At 44.5% G+C, this 20,145-nt stretch overlaps 1 protein-coding gene across 1 annotated transcript in view; it reads right to left on the reverse strand.

Annotated features, from left to right (window-relative positions):
• The window catches only part of lpp (LIM domain containing preferred translocation partner in lipoma), a 240,056-nt gene that overhangs the window by 32,984 nt on the left and 186,927 nt on the right, over positions 1-20,145 (reverse strand). Inside the window, exon 9 of the mRNA XM_079245422.1 lies at positions 5,616-5,785. Coding sequence (XP_079101548.1) covers positions 5,616-5,785 — 170 coding nt within the window. The remainder of the gene's footprint in view (positions 1-5,615; positions 5,786-20,145) is intronic.

The following is a 20,145-nucleotide window of genomic DNA, read 5'->3' on the forward strand; positions in this document are numbered from 1 at the left end:
CTGAACTGGAGACTCATCAGACCAGCAACGTTTCTCCATCTTCTATTGTCCAGTTCTGGTGAGTCTGTGTGAATTGTAGCCTCAGTTTCCTGTTCTTACTGACAGGAGGGAACCCGCTGTGGTCTTCTGCTGCTGGAGACCATCTGCTTCCAGGCTGGACGTGTTGTGTGTTCAGAGATGATGTTCTGCAGATCTTGGTTGGAACCAGTGCTTACTGGACTTCCTGTTGTCTTTCCATCATCTCCAACCAGTCTGTCCATTCTCCTCTGACCTCTGACACCAAGCAGACATTCTGGTCCAGACAACTGCTGCTCGCTGGATATTTTCTCTTCTTCAGACCTTCTCTGGAAACACTAGAGATGGTTGTGTGTGAAAATCCCAGTAAACACTCAGACCAACAACCATGTTGCATCCATGCTACCATCCTTTCTTCCTCATCTGATGCTCAGTTTGAACTTCAGCAAGTTGTCTTCATCATGTCTACATGAAATGTCTTGCTTTAACTTATTCTTTTTCCAACCTAAGTGTTTTTCCTTCCTTTTAGCCTCTAACATATGCTAAGCTAACTGCCCAAAGGCTGTTGCTTATTGTTTAACCATGCTTTTAACTGCTAGCAAGCATTTGTGCTTTTCCCAAAATATGCAAATTTGCAATTCAAGAGAGGCCAACGCTTATCAAAAGATGACACGAACTAAACTTACAATCACTGATCTTGTTGCAGGATGAAGTGAGAGAACGGTTTTGGGAATCTACAGTAGAAAAACAACTCGTTTGCAGTGTCTGACTACTGTTTGTTAGATCTTTAACATTCCTAGACTGACTGACTTGCAGGCTAACTTGAAGTTTTCCTCCTCCTCTCAGGGATTTGACATGTCTCCTCAGAGACTCAACTCTCACGTTCGTTCTCTAATCGTACAGAGGCGTATGACCCTCAGGATGAGAATAAAAGAAGAAGAAATGACTTTCATTAAGAAATTCAGATTTCCCCCATCCTTTTGATCTTGTGCCAGAAGAACATTTATGCTGATGAAATGCATAAATAAAGTTCTTAAATTATCCCATTCCTCTTTAGAGCATGTATCAGAGTTGGAGAACTTCCAGACAAGACAACTACAATCACAGTGAGTGCCCCTGAAGAGGGACGATTTAGAAGATGGGCTGCCGCTGGTTCAAACGTCGTGCAGCTCAGTGTCAAGACTTTACTGGTAAAGTGCACATGAAGCCGTTTCCTGCAAGTGATGCAGGAGAAAACGCTATAAATGTGATTTTATTACAACCCCAGTTGCAAAAAGTTGGGATGCAGTGTGAAATATAAACAGAAAGCAATGATTCATAAATCTGATCAGATCTTGTTTTATTCCCAGTAGAAGATAAACAACACACCAGACGCTGAAACATTTTATCTTCTCATGGAAAATATGAATCTGACGCAGCAGGATGATGTTTAGCATCTCCTCTCCCTCTAACATCTAAACATCTGGGCAGTGAGGAGAGCAGCTGCTGGAGGTTCAGGAGAGGAATGTCGTCCCGTTCTGGTCTGATGCAGGATTCCAGCTGCTCTACTGGACCTTGTTGCAGGATTTCTGCTTCCATGATGCTCCAGATGTTTTGTACAGGTTATAACATCTGGACTGCAGCAGACCAGTTCTCCTGTTCCACCATGCTGCTGTGATGATGCAGGATGTGGTCCAGCATGGTGGAACCTGCAAGGTCTTCCCTGAAAGAGACGTTGTCTGGATGGGAGCAGATGTTTCAGCATTGATGGAGCTTCCCAGATGTGGAAGCTGCCCACGCCATCGGCACTAATGCAACCCCATCCCATCAGAGATGCAGGCTGATAACAAGCTGGATGCTCCCTCTCCTCTTTAGTCTGCAGGACACGCCGTCCATGCTGTCCACAAACTATTCCACATCTTCATCCAGGTTTCCACTCAGAACATTTTAAATGAGCTTTGGTCCAGAGAAGACGGCGTGTTTCTGGATCCTCTTCACATATGATGGAGCTTTAACCTGCATGGGTGGATTTCAGGATGAACTGGGTGATTTCTGGAATCTTCCTGAGTCCATGCACTGGTTTCCAGTAGAGAATCATGTCTGGTTTAAATGCATCACCAGCATCCTGCTTCTTACAGATGTGTTGCTGCTGTTAAAATGAACTGAAATCAGCTGATATTTCCCATGAAATGCTGAAACGTTTCACATTCTGATACGTTGTTTATGTCCCATTCAGAATTAAATATGAGACTGTAATGAACCAGAGTTGTAATATCATGATAAAAATAATCTGGAATGTATCAGGAGCCATCATGCTGCTCTTTGTTTTCCCTGCTACCAGACCTCCATCGTCTCCATTTAAACTTCTTCTCAATCTGAACAACACCATGAGTACAGTATGAAGTAACGTTATGATGTATAATCCACACAAGCCAGGATTTATTTCCCACCCTGGTAACTGGTTAGTCAGAACTAGTTTCCCATGTAACTGCTCTGTGTGGTGCACAGCAACGTGCCGGCGCCGTCTCCAGGAATATCCAGCCCATTCGACAGACAGCGTTAGTTCCAGCAACAGGACTGATGACACAACCCAACTGTGTTCTGCTGAAACCACTGGAGGAAAACACTTCTGCTAAATGATTTCCATCTGGTCTTACAAGATGATGCGTCCTTCCTGATAGTGCTGAGAAAGGAGACGCTTTCACGCGAGTTGCGCAACACGTTGACAGGAAACAGGTCACAGCTCTACAAGACGGAATAAGAACAGTAGAACCTAAAAATAACTGCGAACTTCTGGGATTTCTTCCTGTCAATCATTTCTTCTTTCTGGTTAAACTTTTGATGGGAACAGTGACTTTTAGAAGGGAAAAAAAAAAAAAAAAAAAAAGGTAAAAACCACACAAATCTGTTTCTATCTTATCGACAAAGAGAATTAGCTGCCTGTCATTTTCTGACATGATTTAATAACCGGAGTGTGTTTGAGTCGTATCTGTCGGCTAATCAGCGCTAATTGCAGATAGTTACGCATCATCCCACTGAGTGATGTGTGAATGAAAAGCATTGTACTTATAATCATCATCTAATTCAGCAAGGAGGAGTAATCTGATAAATCCTGTGTGATAAAGAGTCAGTGATGTCATCATCCAGGAAGCGGCATCGATCAGGTCGTCCCGACGCTTTAATAACTGGTCAGTTACCATCTTACAGGATGCCCAGATTGTTTCCACGGTGACTGACTCTGAGCCTAATGAGCAAACCGGCAGGTCGCCCCCGACTGCTCCATCATTTCCTCATCATCATGTTGCCCTCAGAAGCGTCGGATATTTTGCCTGATGGCGTCCTGCAACATCTGACCGAGTGATGATGTTGAAGCTGAACTACATTTACACTTACGTACAAATGAACTTAAAAGGGTTTAAAATAATTTTATCTATTATTTTCCTTTTTGTTTTGTTTGCTTAAAACCAGAATTTGTTGGAAAAGCTGAATTTTTCCAACTTAAAGACAGATTTACAAATTTTCAGGCTATTAAAATCCAACAAAGTGAACTTATTCCTCGTTTCTCAGGAGCAGTTTTTCAGGTTTGCAGACACTTTGCTGGTTCTGCTCTCGGCCTGTTGCCACGGTGAGTCATGACAGGGAAAGTCAATCGATGATGGATTGATACCAAAGCTGAACTCGGCTGAGTGAACAGAGTTGGATCCGCTGTTCTTCGACTGAGAAGTCCCGACTTTCACCTGGTAGATTCACTGGTTCGGAGTTCAGGGTTGGGAGCCTGCTAAAGCTGCTTTCTGGAACAGACCCTGCTTATGACGACGACTGGGGGTAAACCTCCATGTGTGCCAGATTATTCTTAAGCTGCCATCAACATTTGCCTTTGATACCACTGCCAACAAGAGGATTTAATAACATTTCAAACGACTTAAACATGCTATAAGTGATTTTTTTGGCCACTGTGGGACAAAAAAAAAAAAGCTTTAGAAACCACACTGACATTTTGTCATGCCTCATGGATCATACAGCGGATGTTCAGCAAACATTTGCTTGTTTTAAAGGCTGATCAGTTCTGTGCCAGCTAGTTTAGCAACTAACTGCATCCACCTGGCTGCGTTGGGACTTTAAAGTTTGATGCACAGAATGAGAAGCGAGAGTGAAAAGTCCAAATCAAGAACCTGACAGCTGCTACAAAGTTTGTTGTTCTGCGGTGAAAAATTTCATTCCAGCTCTAAAAAGGCCCTGCTGGTTTCCGTGGAGATGAAAGTAGTTTTATTGTAAAGATTTCCATCTTCCTGTGATATTTTATGGGTTTCACTTCTTACTGGATCCTCATGGCGTCTCTAAAGACACATTAATGATCAACGCTAAAGACAGGAGGTTTTTATGCGTCTGCAGCGCCTTGTGCATGAACAGTTTGGCCCATCTTCAGGGGCTTGCAGATAAGTACCATGAAGCAGCAAGTGGAGCAGTAACCCTGGAAACCGTGGGGGTGGTGTTGAGCAGAACAGCTCATGTGCAACCAGAAGAAAAAGATGATGCAACACATCATAAAGCCGCCCAGACCACGACCATCTACTGCACCGATCTCCACCTCTGTCGCCACGTTGGCTGATGGCAGAAACTGACAATGAACTGGGAGGAGAACTCTGCACTGCTACGTGGTGGATGTAATGGTTTACAACCATGCTAACGTAAAGGATGCATTGAAACGAACCTGTTGTACATGATGCATTCAGTTGGTTTCTATTATAGGATATGTATGAACTGGCTAGAAATGATGTGTGTGTTGATTCGTGTATGTAAAGTGCCATTGTGAAGTGGCGCGATACAAATAAAGTTGAATTGAAAAAAAAATTAAAAATGCTGACAATAAAACACCTGGAAAGTTGCTGTTGTGATGTCCAGTCCTGCACCTGTAAGATGCATCCCTTCTCCAACACACCTCAGTCCAATGAATGTGTAGCTACCAGGTCTCTGCAGCGCTGAACGGCATGCAGATGAGGGAATTCACACCAGACTTGGACAAACCTGGCTTTTCTCAGTTCCTCATCAGACTTTACTCCTTCCTAGATAAACTGGGCTGCTGTGGTTTTCTTTTAGCTGCAGACAACCAGTAACATGTTCCATGGTTTTCCAGGTTAATTTACTCTGACACTGTAACACACATCTTAATTCTGACACATGTATAGTAATCTCTCATATCTCGAGTTTATTTTAGGACCAAGATTCTACATATAGACCCTGTAGCTGTGCAGATGTACTTCATTTATTTTGGGGACGTCATTTCAGACAGGAGGAGAATAGAGATGTTCATGTATTGTAGTGTTGTCGACGCTGCTGATACAAACAACCGATGGCCTTACAGGACCAGGTCATACTTTGCCGCCATTAGAAGAAGGAAAAGCGAGTCAACATCACTCGATGAGCAAAAGAAAACAAGAAGAGGAGGAAAAAAGGAGGAAATGAAAGTGTGTGCAGTGAGATGGTAGAAACGACTGTGTCTGCCTCAAGTGCAGGTGTATGAAGACTTGGGCTTCTTGGTGTCACAGTGTGAACGTCTGACAGTCATGAGCAACCAGCGTGTGTCTGAGAGGAGGCAGGTGGGGTGTGCAGAAGACGCTTACGATGTAGCAGGGCTCACAGTACGCCTTCTTCTCCACAGCGTAGAAGGGCTTGCCACGCAGCTTGGTGCTGCATGTCATGCACACAAAGCAGTCCACGTGGAAGACCTGGTCCATGGCGGTGCAGCCGGTGCCTTCACCCACCACGTTCTCCCCGCAGCTGGCACAGCGTCCTGAGGAGAGGAAAGGAGGGGAGATTAGGGAGATGTGGACGTTTTAAATCATCAGAAAACCGACGGTCGCATTGTTGCATCCGTAGCAGAGTTTTAACAGGTTCATTATTTCTGGGTTCAATGCTGAAATCATGTCCTAAAATGCTCTGCAGCAGACAAGGGGACACAGGGACACCAGCTACTCTGATGAATTTATCCAACAAGTGACTCAATGAAAAATCATCATTACAGTTTTTAATAATATTGTTATTTAACAATAACAGGTCAGAAGAAACTCTTCATCAGATTCATGACGTGTTCAAGTCTTTGCTCACTGACTGATGAATGCTGAGCTGTTGATTGGCTGATCAGACTGAAGACCGGAACCAATGGATGGATGGATAGATGGATGGATGGATGGATGGATGGATAAATTGTGAATGGAATGATGGATGGATGGATGGATGGATGGATGGATGGATAAATTGTGAATGGAATGATGGATGGATGGATGGATTGACAGATGGATGGATGAATTGCGGACGGATGATGAGATGGATTAATATATGGATGGATGGATTGTGAATGGAATAATGGATGGATGGATAGATGGATGGAATGATGGATGGATGGATTGGTGGATGGAATAATGGATGGATGTATGGATGGATGTATTGATGGATGGATGGAATGATGGATGGATGGATGTATTGATGGATGGATGAATTGTGTGGATGATTAGACGGATTAATGGATGGATGAATTGTGAATGGAATGATGGATGGATGGATTGATAGATGGACGATGGATGGATGGATGGATGGATTGTGAATGGAATGATGGATGGATGGATTGATAGATGGACAATGGATGGATGGATGGATGGATGGATGGATTGTGAATGGAATGATGGATGGATGGATTGATAGATGGACGATGGATGGATGGATGGATGGATTGATAGATGGACGATGGATGGATGGATGGATGGATGAATTGTGAATGGAATGATGGATGGATGGATGGATTGATAGATGGATGGATGGATGGATGGACGGATGGATTGATGGATTGATAGATGGATTGTGAATGGAATGATGGATGGATTGATAGATGGACGATGGATGGATGGATGGATGGATGGATGGATTGTGAATGGAATGATGGATGGATGGATGGATTGATAGATGGACGATGGATGGATGGATGGATGGATGGATGGATGGATTGTGAATGAAATGATGGATTGATGGATTGATAGATGGATTGATGGATGGATGGATTGTGAATGGAATGATGGGTGGATGGATGGATTGATAGATGGACGATGGATGGATGGATGGATTGATAGATGGACGATGGATGGATGGATGGATTGTGAATGGAATGATGGGTGGATGGATGGATTGATAGATGGACGATGGATGGATGGATGGATTGATAGATGGATTGATGGATGGATGGATTGTGAATGGAATGATGGGTGGATGGATGGATTGATAGATGGACGATGGATGGATGGATGGATTGTGAATGGAATGATGGATGGATTGATAGATGGATGGATGGATTGTGAATGGAATGATGGGTGGATGGATGGATTGATAGATGGACGATGGATGGATGGATGGATGGATGGATGGATGGATAAAATGGATGGATGGATGGACGTTCAATCCAAACACATTCTATCAATGTGTTTGAAACACATGGAGGGGAATACAACGTCCGCCGACTGTCACATGAAGAATACAGGAAGGTAAAAGATGTGATGTCTCAGCAGGACCTGGAAAAACCAGTCCAGGCTCTCATCTTTAGTCGGCCTGGGTCTTACTGGGTCTTACTGGGTCTTCCTGAAAAAAATCTATTAGCCACCAGCGGCTGCTCCAGGCCTCACTAAACCAAGAAGGTGGACCACATCAGTCCAGTTCTGAGGTCTTTACACCTGCCACCTGTCCAGCAGGGGATAACCTTTACAGTTCTGTTGCTGGTCTACAAAGCTCTGAATGGTTCCGGACCAAATACGTCGTAGACCACTTGAGCCAGTATGAAGCTACCAGACCCCTCAGCTCATCTGGATCCAGTTTTTTATCAGTTCCTGGAGCCGGAAGCAAACATGGAGAAGCTGCATTACTAACTGCCAGCATGGCTCAGATGAGCCGGAGCATCCAGGTTAAAGACCCTCCACTTCTCAGCTGCACTTCAGTAGGTTTCATTTAAAAGTCTGAGTTTTCTCGGCTTCTTTAAGCTGGAATTTTTTATTTTCAGCCTGTTTTCACACAGTTTTTATCTAATGTTTTTCTTTTTTTCCTTTCCCGTTTTTTTTTTTTTAAATTTTACTTTATGGTTCTTATCTGATGTTTTTGTAAATCACTTTAATCACCTTGTTGCTGAATTACGTTACAGAAATAAACCTGCTTTGTCTTATAATCATGAAAAATAATGGCATTAAGCATTGAAGCACCTACATGGTACACGCTTCCATCACACCTGCAGTGTGAACGTAGACCAAAGTGCAAGGTAAATTACTAGGGCTGTGACAATATGCTTTTGACCCAGTTTGATTCGATTCTGATATTTTGGGTGCCGATTTGATTCTAATTGTGATTCTCAAAATTCTTCCATATTGCTGATTTTTGTAGATTAAAATTAAAAAATGTACTAATGTTTTTTTTGTCATTTTTCTTGTTTCAATTAGGAAAAAACAACACAGTAGCCAGATTATCATTCTGCTGCTAGAATTCCCAAGAAGACAAGGAAAAAGATCAATAAAAACAATAAAATTGGCAAAAATTTTATAATGAATTTTTTTTTTTAAATTTATTTGGAAAAAAATCGATTTAAAAAAAAAAATCGATTTTAAAATTGTGGAGCAAAAAATCCCGATATTCGATTTTTTATTCGATTTTCCCACCATTATAAATTGAAGTGAAAAATGCTGAAATTACTTCCTGATGGCCCAGTTTTCATTTACATGTTGTGTATTTATTCATCTACAATAAAACAAAAGTTCTGTAAAGCACCAAAATATTAAAAACAATCAAAGAATTATTTTTTTTAATTTATAACACCAGAAGAAAACACAAGCGCTGATTTAGCTCAAACATGCGATCATGTGTGTAAAAGTTGTTCTGGTGTTAGCAGGGATGAGAAAACAGCAGTGAATGCTGCCGTCGGTGAAACAGAAGCTACTGGTGAATGATGGAACATGAACTTTTATCACTTGTGGAAGATAAATACAGACGGGGGGACTTTTGCTTTATGTAAAATTATTAACTCAGTTTGTTTGCAAGCTGAACTAAACCTGGTAGAAAAGAAAAGTTCACTATATATTTTTTTTCTTCAGTTTAAAATCCCAAAAAGTATCGAGTCTAAAAGGAGAAAATCTGCATCTAATCTGTAAGTCTGATTCTTTATCTTCACAACTTAAAAACCAGAATAAAAAGCACAGAAAATAACAATCTGTTGTGGATCATAAAAATCTTTTTTAAAGCTCAACTTTAAAGTCCGACTTCTTTTTAAGGCTGGAAGCGACGGATTCAAGTCGTCCCACCTTCCACCCAAACTCTGCAGTTTGCCTTTTAAGCGCTTCATTTCCTGATGTCAGAAGTGCCTAATCTTCATTTCTATTTCAAACACACTGGATAAGGAAGGATTAAATACTATAATTATGCCACATTAAAGAAACTCTACACATCACCAAAGAGTGACATCTGTTCAAAAAGTCAGCCTGTAAATGATAAAAAGAAAACTTTAGAAGAACAAGGAAGTCTTTGTAAAAAGGGGCACAAGTGAACTGATATTATTGCTCCGCAAAGAGCCTGATTGCATATTGCGGGACATGGCATTTGGATATCTTTAATTGAGTTGGAGATATCTTTAATTGAGTTTAAGATGTCCTCGACTCAATGCAAGTTATCTTCAACCCAATTAATAACACTGTCAATTTAATTACTGGTATCTTACAATAATAGGGTTTGAGAAGATATCTGAGAATGTTTTATTTTTTACACATCTGAGGACAGATGCAATCTCGCAGAGGAAGCACGATACAGTGTATTTAATTAATTCCAGTTCAGTTCTGCAGATGGTTTTTCTTCCTTTCTTGCTTCATCTAAAAAGCTGATTTGAGGTGGTGATTGACACTCTGTATGTTCTGTTCTAGCATGTTACAGACAGAGGCGAGACGCGAAGCGTGAGGAGATTACCGTATCTGATGTTTGCATTTTCACACTTTCCGTCGTCATTTTCATGTAAAAAAAAAATAAAAGAAAGTCAAACGGAGGAGAAAGCGGAATCAGTCTCAGGTATCAGCGCAACTTTCGGAAGTCGTATGTCGCTGTGATCAAATATCTGCTCTCCTGCCAGGCTCGCTGATGGGAGGCTAATCTCAGATAAGTGGTTATCTCATCACGGGCCAACCAGTGTGAGAGGATGGGCACGGCCACGACTTCCACAGCATTAACTGGAAGATGGAATTCCCAACCACTGGTTATTACTCTCAGACAAAACAAAGAAATAATGTTTAACTTCTGCCTTCATTTTGTACATTAATCTAAAAAAAAAAAAAAAAAAAAAGAAAAAAAAAAAAAAAAAAACCTGCCGTCTGCCTCACCGACAAATTTCATAAAGCCTGCCATCAGTTTCATCTGCTCCCGCAGCTCCATCCGCACCTCAATTATGGCTGTGTTACCTACTGTACAGGAAGGCAGATTAAACAAACTAGTGAAGGCACGTCTCCGGGGGACATGTGGGTACCAGTGGAATCACAAGCAGGGTAATCACTTCACAGAGCCAGAGGGAAAGAGAAAGGAGAGAGAGAGAGACGGAGCCCGGTGAGCACGTTAGTGGCTGCAGATCACAGGCCATCTTCAGTGAGTAGATGAGAATGCCAAACATCTCCCACAGGGGCTCCCACTTTAAATAACGAGCAGGAAACCTCTCGGAAATCCTTTTCCTTCTGGCAGACTGTGATTGAGAGGGCCCCCAGGACTTATTTATGTGCGACTGAGGGTACAGTGTACACAGTTTTACCCAAACACACACACATTTATAGTCACAGAGCGCCAGACGTGCCACACATGTAGACAAGCACATGCAAACGCAGACACATGCATCATACGCGGCGTGCAAACCCACAGACTTGTCATGCTGGCTGCGTGCAGCCCACACATGACTTCACACCATCGGCGAGCGCAGCAGCAGATCTGAGGCTGGCGACAGCCGGCCTTGAAGCTCCTGCACGCCTTCATTTCCTCCCCGTTTGTCTCAGCAAACATTAAGACTGCGTTGTTAAAGAGACGTGAAAGTTCAGGCGCTTTAATCTGACTCCACGCTTTGACGGTTTACCTGCTGCTGCTGAAAACTGGCTGGAATAACAACACCGCACAGCTTCTGTTCATTCCTTCTTCTCTGCTCTGAAGAGATCCGAGTTTCCAAACTTCTGATCAAACGTAAGACGGACGTTAAGGCGGCGGCGCATGGAGGAAGAGCAAAGAGCAACACGTCCACATGAAGATCCAGAAACATCTGCTGGCTCGCCATTTTCTCCAGCTGACTCTGACTGTCAGCCCTGCTGGACTCTGGGAGCAGACGCAGACTCCCTGAACGCACCACGTTCATGTCCTTCTCACATGTCAGAAAGTCTCAGAACTCAGAAACATATCGTCACCTTTTCCTCATCAAAACGCTGGATCATGACTATGAACCTTTTATAAGCTGCGGTCCCTGAACTGGGAGACAGATGGTGCATGACTGGGCCAAACTGGCCATCATGGAGACGTCTCCTGAACTGTCTAAGTTTGTTTTGCTTCACTTCATCAGATATCTTGTTGGCATATTGTTCTATGATCATCGTTATGAAGCAATTCTCCTTTTCGTTGAGGTTGGAAAGGTTTAATTTATTCTGCAGCAGTAACACATCTTCACACATCTCCTTTACTACGACTCCAAAAGTATTCAGGTGGTTGCACAAATCCTCGTTTCATCATACAACTTTCCAACAGAGGCCTGGAAATCAGGCCCACGGCTCAAACGGTTCATTTATAATTAGAAAAGATGGAAAATAATTTTCTAATAGTTTAAATGTTATATATATATAGTTTATGGGAAGTGTTTAGCACTGTGGTCCCACAGCATGATTGTGGAGTTTGCATGTTGCCTCCTGTGTATGCATTGTAGAGGGTGGCCCAGAGGTGTCCCATCCCAGTCCCAGGCCGCTGCAAAGTAAAAACATCTGTCTCGTTCCAATCCTGATCAAATTACTCCCAATCCCATCCCACTCAGAATGATTCCAGCTCCCATTCTGAAAAACATTTAGTTTTTATGTGATTCGTTGAATTTGGTTGAATGATTAATCTCTGCCAACTGAACCGCCATTACTTCTAACGCTGTGTTGTCAATCCAGGTTGGTTTCTCCGCGGGCGTTTGCTAACTCCATTCCTTTTTTCTGATTTCGATTCTGACAGGGAAGCAGTGTCCAGAAGCAGTGCTGGCTTCTGGGTAGTGTAGTTCTTTTCTTACTTTGGTCAGAGTGTAAAATTCTGCAGAAAAAACTACAAAACTGCGTCGTCCGTCTTTTTTTTTTCCTTTTTCTTTTGTCAGTTGTTGGTTGGTTGGTTCCCGTTACCATTTGCTCCTGTTAACTTTTTATCCTGTACCGTCCTCATCATTTGATTTGTAAAACTGACTTCTATCCTGTGGGAATCCGGCAGGAATCTTGTGACCCATAAGATTCCTGAAAAGTGTCAGCCTCTAATGCATGAGTTCTTTCCAGGTACTCTGGTTTCCTCCCAGTATAAATCATCCCTAGGAGTGAGTGTGAAAGGTTGTTTGTCTCTGACTGGCCCTGCAATGGACAGGCGAGCTGTCCAGGGTGTACCCGCCTCTCGCCCAAAGGCTGCTGGGATAGGCTCCAGCTCCCCGCGACCCTTAGACCCTCAGCGGTTCGGATAATGAACGAATATATTTATTATATTTTATGTTTTAATAGTTTCAGGTCATATCTTTCGTCCAACCAGCAGACCCTCGATGTGAGATGTTACGGTCGACGACAAGACACCACTGACCCATAAAATTAGGTTTTGTAACCCATTAGCTACAAATGCTATAAATGACCGGTGGTGTTTTGCATCACCAGCAGCAGGGGCATCCAAGTCCGGTCCTGGAGGTCTACCATCCTGCAACTTTTACATGCAACTCTTCTACAAACACACCTGAAACAAACAGCTGAACCTCCTCCTCTGCAGGTCATCCAGGCCTGCCAATAAAGCCATTCGTTTGGTTCAGACAAACTAAAAACATCTAAAAACAGCACGACGTGAGATCTCCAGGACAGATCGTGGGCCCCTGACTTGAAGGGTTAACTAAGTTCTGTCACAGTTTGATTGGATAAGAAAAAGAAATAAATAGAAGTTATGCTGCTTTTGTTGTTAGAATCACTGGTGACTCGTTAAATAAAGAAAAATCATTATTTTAATTTTGCATTAGACTTTAGTTAAGTGAGCCTGAAGCCTTAAAGTAACCAATACCCCACCTGCAGCTTTTAAACACTTCCTGCTTCAACACTTCTGGTTAAAAGTAAATGGATCCAACAGCTGTGATGGACCGGCGAGCTGTCCAGGGTGTACCCTGCCCTTCGCCCAAACACTGCTGGGATAGGCTCCAGCTTCCCCGCGACCCTTCATCGGACCAAGCGGTTGGGATAATGAATAATGAATGAAATGGATCCATCCAGGTCTGATAATGAGCCAGCCGTTCAGCCAGAAATCTTCATCTCATCTGTTTTTGCCGGTTAACCCTCCCTTGGTTGATGCAACGTGCAGGATCACTATTCCAGCGCGACCCATCTGAACCCGACCCACGTTTCTGCACCTCAGCACTGAAGCAACACTTTTTAAATCAGCTTGATGTCTTAAAACTACAGAACTGAAGGAATTAAACATGCTGCACAATGCATTTGGCTTCAAACCCCCCCCCCCCCCCCCCCACTGTAAAAACCTTTGAAAATGAATCCACAAAGTAGGAAAACGCAAAGCTCCTCCATGTGTTTGTTACGGTGGTTTCTAAAAGCCCCGACTGCAGGATAACAGGGAGGAACGCAGCGTTTAACCATTCTTCACATCAATAATTTCAGACGCCTGCGTTGGAAATGAGCATTTCCAATTTTGAGACACAACTTCAATTGACTCCTTGAATAATACAGGACAGCAACTGAAGCAACATTATATTTACCCCCGTGGAGATGATCCCGAATACTTTCGAACTATTTCAGCCGGGCATAAAGGAACCATGAAAGGCCCCACCGTTCCCCTGTGTCCCTTTGCGTGGGGAATGGAACCAGAGTCTTGATATGAAAACTTCAAATAGTTCCTGTAGAACCAATGCAATGGTGACGGGGCGGGAGGGGGAGTTCATTTACACTTTACTCACTTTCTCTGCTTTCATTCTTCAGCCCTCAGAAGTGTCTCTTCTCCGTTACATCGAAAGTCAAAAGCAGGACTGAAGAGAAAAATCTTTTCTTCTTTTCTTCCTTTTTTTAAAGAAGCGCATTCCCTGTGAGCTGCAGAGGCTTAGGATGGTTAGACAATTTAATTGGATAAAAGGAAAAGATTAAAGAGGCCCTGACTCTGTTCCATAAATAATTGATTTCTAATGTATTTGTAGTGGCAGTGAGACGTCGTTGTTTGGGATTGGGGGATGTTGAGTGGCAGAACGCTTCAGATTTCTCTCAGTCTTTGCCTTCTTTGTTTTTTCATGCTGTGATATCGAAGCAGCATGAAAGGCAGAGAGGGAGCACACTTGTAGCTCAATTTGATCTTACATCGTCAGAAATCAAAGATCGTGCATGTAAAGAAGGATCGCAAGGAACTTTTTTTCCTTCTGGTTTTCTTTTTTTTTTTTGTGGAGACCAAACTTTTCACACTATCTTAATAAAGAATACAATGCTGCTGGTGCAACCCTTGCAAAACCCCAAAGGCAAAGCCAGCAACTGCAGCTTGTATCCAAAACTAATAAAAGAACCACAGAAATACATTTTGGGACTTCAACTAAAAGTTCTGCACCGGATCAAAATACCTCAAAGATGTTTTAATAAAATAAATAAGAGGATGTAAGCGTAGCAACGGATAGAAATGTGGCTGCAACCAACATCCTGGCTCTTTATGATGACTGTTTTCAGGCTTCGTTGAACCAAAACTGCAATAATTCCTCGTGACAAGTTGTACAAGGTGGGTCTCATAAATGTACAAATATGCAATAAGCTCTTCACACTTAATTAGAGACATAAATAGTAGGTCAGTGAGTGGTTAACTGCAGAAAATAGGTCTGCTGAAAACATTAGGAGTGTAACTGGCAGCGAGCGAGCAGCCAGAAGCAACGATTTGTGCTCCGTTTCATCTCCTGCCCCTCCAGGTTCATCGACTTTGTTGGTTCGGATCGGCCTTTGTGCAGCCTGACAACGCCGTGGCCTTCAGTTGCCGTGGAACGACAAGAGAAATAGCTGTCGTCGCTGCGTTTCAATCTCTGAATGCCTCTCTCCTGACCCCAGCCTTTAATCTCATTCCTAATGTCAGCAAATAGCAATCTGCACAACTGCTGCGGCCATGGAGGAGGATGGCGGGGAAGCGAGGCCACGCCACCAAGCATTACAGCTCGGCCTGTCAGGGCCCACGGCGGCACAACAAGAGCGGGCGGGAGAGGGGGAGGGGGGGAGGGAGGGGGGGGGAACAGTGTCGGTTACATGTTTTAGGAGCAGGTTGGCAGCAGCGATGGGGAGGGGTGCCAGGGGGTGAGGAGGGGGTGAGCAGGCTGGGAGAAGTGGGTGAAAGTATGAAAGAAAGGTAGGATGGGGGGGGGGGGGGGGGGGGAGGGGGAGGGCAGGTGTGTTTGTGCACAAGCTGCTTGTTTGTTTATATGCTGTTTATCCGTGCGCACCCGTATGTCTGCGCTCGCATGCATGAGCACGCCGACACGTTGCCGACTCGTTGCCGACTCGTTGCCGACACGTTGCCGACTCGTTGCCGACTCGTTGCCGTGGTCGCTCACTCACACATGAAATCTAGCAACGTGAGCGCCCGGAAGCCTCAGCTGGGCTCGCACGGCAGCTGATCTTGCAAGCCTCAGTGGAGCTGTCTCAACGAGGCAGGGCAGCGAGCGTCGAGCCTGCCGGGGGGAGGAAGGGGCGGTGGGAGGAGGAGGGTGATGCTGGAGGAGGGGAGGGGAGGAGGGGGGGGGGGGGTCACCTCATGTGAACGCTGCCAAAAAAGCGGGCTTCTGTCTCTGGGAAGAGAAGCCCCATGCTGGCACGCCGCATCAGCTGGGAAACTAGAAAGCAGCACAGCGAGGTCAGCGAACACGAGACGGGAAGACGAGGAAAAAAAGGAAATGGCAGAGAACCCAGTAAGTGTGTGTGAGACGGGACCTCCGCTCACCACGGCAACAAACACGATTAAGTCGTGCAAGCAGCACGTGACCGATCGCAAACAGGATGATGACGCGGCAGAAAGCCTCGTTCAGAAAAGAACTGACACGTCGGCAGTTTAACGCAAACAAAAGCCGCCGGTTTTTGCAGAATTTCTTCAAATCTTGCAAATTTGTAGATTAAGATTCAAAGCATTTTTTATTATTTCGAGGAGAAAAAGGCTCTTAGAAGTCAAATCCGCAGCCGCACGCCGCCATACACGCCGGATTTCTGCTCATAAAGGGATCATCCGTGGGCATTGTGTTGTGTAATTCAGCCCGCCGCAGTCGTACATTATAATCCACTGTAGGTGGTATAGTGATGCTGGGGTTTAAGACAAGTTGCCATGTCACCAGACTGCCTTGTTTGCTGGCCTCCTCCCCTCGGGGGGGCTGTGACCTCCTTCCAGCAGCATTCTGCTTCTGACTGCTGCAACACACACTTCCTCGTCATCTGACCATCACATGATGGAACTTCACCATGCCCCGCGGTTGTTGTTGCTCCTCGAAACATTATATTTGACTAATCTGGAGATTTCACCTCTGCTTCATTTAGCAACACCCAGAGCTGCGCTACCATGGTAACAAGTATGATTTCTTCAAAATAAAGAAATCACAGCAAGAAAATGTGGATTTTAGCAATTTGTCTTTTTAAAATCCTGATAACCTGCAAGTCAGGCATTTGGAAAAAAGCCCACTTACTGGTTTGAAGTGTTTTAAGCATCTAAAGCCGAAGCTGAAAGTCACGGTTCTGATGGGATACTCGACCAAGTGGGGGACAAAAGAAGAAGTGGCATCTCCAGAGCAAGGGAAGGAAAGAAGACCTCGTCCAGGACCTGAAGGATGCTGCAGCTGATCCATCTACTGTCATACCATGAACTAAAGGAGTGGAAAAGGTGGAAAACCTTGGAGTTCAGAGATGTGAGACAGCACATCCAAACAACTTGGAGTAACTCTGGAGCCGCTGGAGCTGATTGTCCAAAGAAGGATGCTGCACAAGCTGATGAAGATGATGGAGGATTCTTCACACCCTCTCCACAACACCGTGATGAAACAACAAAGTGTGTTCAGTGAGAGGCTTCTTCAGGTCCGATGCAGCCATCAGCTTCCGGAACAAGACCTCCTCTAGTTATTATTATTATATACTACAATATTGAATTTCCCTTTGGGGATTAATAAAGTATTTTTCATTTTATTTCATTTCATCCCAGAAAGGACCAATCACAGGCAGAAGTTGCTGCTGTCCATGTTGTCATAGCGACTGTCATGGAGGACGACGGTTTTCATGAAGGATGACGTCCAGAAGACATTCTTAAAGAAGGGAAACAGGGAGGAAAGACAGACAAGAAGTGGACTGATAATCAGGTCTGACGGCTCGTCCCAGAACCCGGACCTTAACGTGGCTGAAACAGTCTGGGACGATCTGGACAGAACCCAACGACAAACTGAAGCATCCAAAGCAGAACTTTAGAAAGTCTTTCAAGGATCCGTGAGAACGAATTGATGAGAAAATCATTTTGAAGCAGTTTTGCTGAAACAGTTCAATCAGATTCACTGAAGCCTCATTAGAGTCCAGTTGAAACGGATCCGTTGTGGGATCCACATTGGTCCAGTTTATGATAACTGTTCATGTCAAGTTAGTAACGATAATTACCAGGACAAGGGAACCGGCTCATCAGAACCAGGACCAGAAGCAGGAAGGAAAACCTGCATCAGGACCAGAAGCAGGAAGGAAAACCTGCATCAGGACCAGAAGCAGGAAGGAAAACCTGCATCAGGACCAGAAGCAGGAAGGAAAACCTGCATCAGGACCAGAAGCAGGAAGGAAAACCTGCATCAGGACCAGAAGCAGGAAGGAAAACCTGCATCAGGACCAGAAGCAGGAAGGAAAACCTCCATCAGGACCAGAAGCAGGAAGGAAAACCTCCATCAGGACCAGAAGCAGGAAGGAAAACCTGCATCAGGACCAGAAGCAGGAAGGAAAACCTCCATCAGGACCAGAAGCAGGAAGGAAAACCTGCATCAGGACCAGAAGCAGGAAGGAAAACCTGCATCAGGACCAGAAGCAGGAAGGAAAACCTGCATCAGGACCAGAAGCAGGAAGGAAAACCTGCATCAGGACCAGAAGCAGGAAGGAAAACCTGCATCAGGACCAGAAGCAGGAAGGAAAACCTGCATCAGGACCAGAAGCAGGAAGGAAAACCTGCATCAGGACCAGAAGCAGGAAGGAAAACCTGCATCAGGACCAGAAGCAGGAAGGAAAACCTGCATCAGGACCAGAAGCAGGAAGGAAAACCTGCATCAGGACCAGAAGCAGGAAGGAAAACCTGCATCAGGACCAGAAGCAGGAAGGAAAACCTGCATCAGGACCAGAAGCAGGGGGAGGGCAGGAATGAAGATGCTTTAGGAGCAGACGGGAGCTCCTGTCTCCGTCGGTTCCGGTTCTGTTAGAAACACTTTCAGCTTCTCAGACAAACAGAACTTCAGTTTCTGCTTCTATTATGTTTCTATTTATGATTCCTCACATCTCCGAGCCTTTCTGCACCTGCAACCATTTTTCAGGCAACATGGAAAGAAACTAGTCGATACTTAAAGTTTTCTTTGATTTTTTATGCAAAACATGAAGAGCAGACTCTTGTTTGACCTGCTTTTGATCCAAACGCAGATTTTAATACGTTGTGCTTCACTCGCCCATCCAAATGATTGAATCCATGTGTTTCAGTCACTTCCAAGGCTAAAATCCACCACCTGGGCATGAAGACTGCTTCTCCAAACATCTGTGAAGTCAGACCAGTGTCTGACCAGTCAGACAGGTCAGTGGTGACATCATATCAAAGAACAGGGTGTGACATACGTTCACATGCATGTAAAGGCAGACGAGTCCATACTTTTGGTAATACAGAGTAAATAGTTTATTCTTCTTGGGACTGGTCTTCTGGACTGGAACACCCTGCTGACGTGAAAACCAGCATCAGGATTCTGCTTCCTGTAACTGGTATGTACCGAGGCGGGACGTGGAACCCGCTCTGGACTTCTGCTCGTCCTGCTGGAGCTGGTGTTTAAAGGAAACTTTAAAGAATCCTGGAAAGCAGCGATGGCGGATCTCGTCCTTCCTCTTCCTCAATCAGCTTTTAACACCGAAGAACGACCATGCGGGGGTTAAAGACCGATTTAATTGGCTGATGTTGGATGATATTCACCAAAACGAGGGTCTGAGTCGGAGAAAGTCCCAGAAATGAGAGAGAGAAATGAACTTTAATATTCAGATGGCAGCATAATGAAGGCGCAGCTTCATAAATGTTGTGTTTAACGGGGGAGAAGGTTGGCCGAGGGCGTTTAGAGACGCTGGAGAAACAAACTGGGGAGGGGGGGGGGGGTGTCTTTTTCAGGCAGCAGAGAGCTTTTCACTGACAGACATTGCATTTGTTATGACATGTAGAGGCACATCTAAAAGCAAACTCCTGGGAGACTGCTGAGGGCGACCTCAGTAAAATGCAAATCAATCCCACCAGCGCGTCTTAGACGACACACAGAGCCGCCTGAACTGGAAGTCTATTAATACAATAACTGGCGACGTTCGCTCGTCTTATGAAGAATTATAGAAGAGCGGCTTCCAGCGAACCCAAACTTTTTCTGACCCAGTTACCTCGGCTGCTGGTCCCACTCCGGCCTGTGGTGTTACCGGAGCTATACTGTCATTTGTATAGCTTCCAAGATTCCTCATGCACTTTTCATGCGAGGTGTCTTATAAATTATGAGGACGTGCAGCCAAAGCTTCCTTTTCTTCTCCGAGTCTCATCATAAAACAAAGACCGGCTCAAACGGGAAGGGAAGGCTTTTCCCGACAGCTCCGGGTCCTGCGAGGAGCCGCCGCCGCCACATCAGTCTCCCTGCTAATTTCCAACGACCGCATCCCCAACTTT

The sequence above is a fragment of the Telmatherina bonti genome (genome assembly GCF_933228915.1).
Source record: "Telmatherina bonti genome assembly, chromosome: 8".
Classification (NCBI taxonomy): domain Eukaryota; kingdom Metazoa; phylum Chordata; class Actinopteri; order Atheriniformes; family Telmatherinidae; genus Telmatherina; species Telmatherina bonti.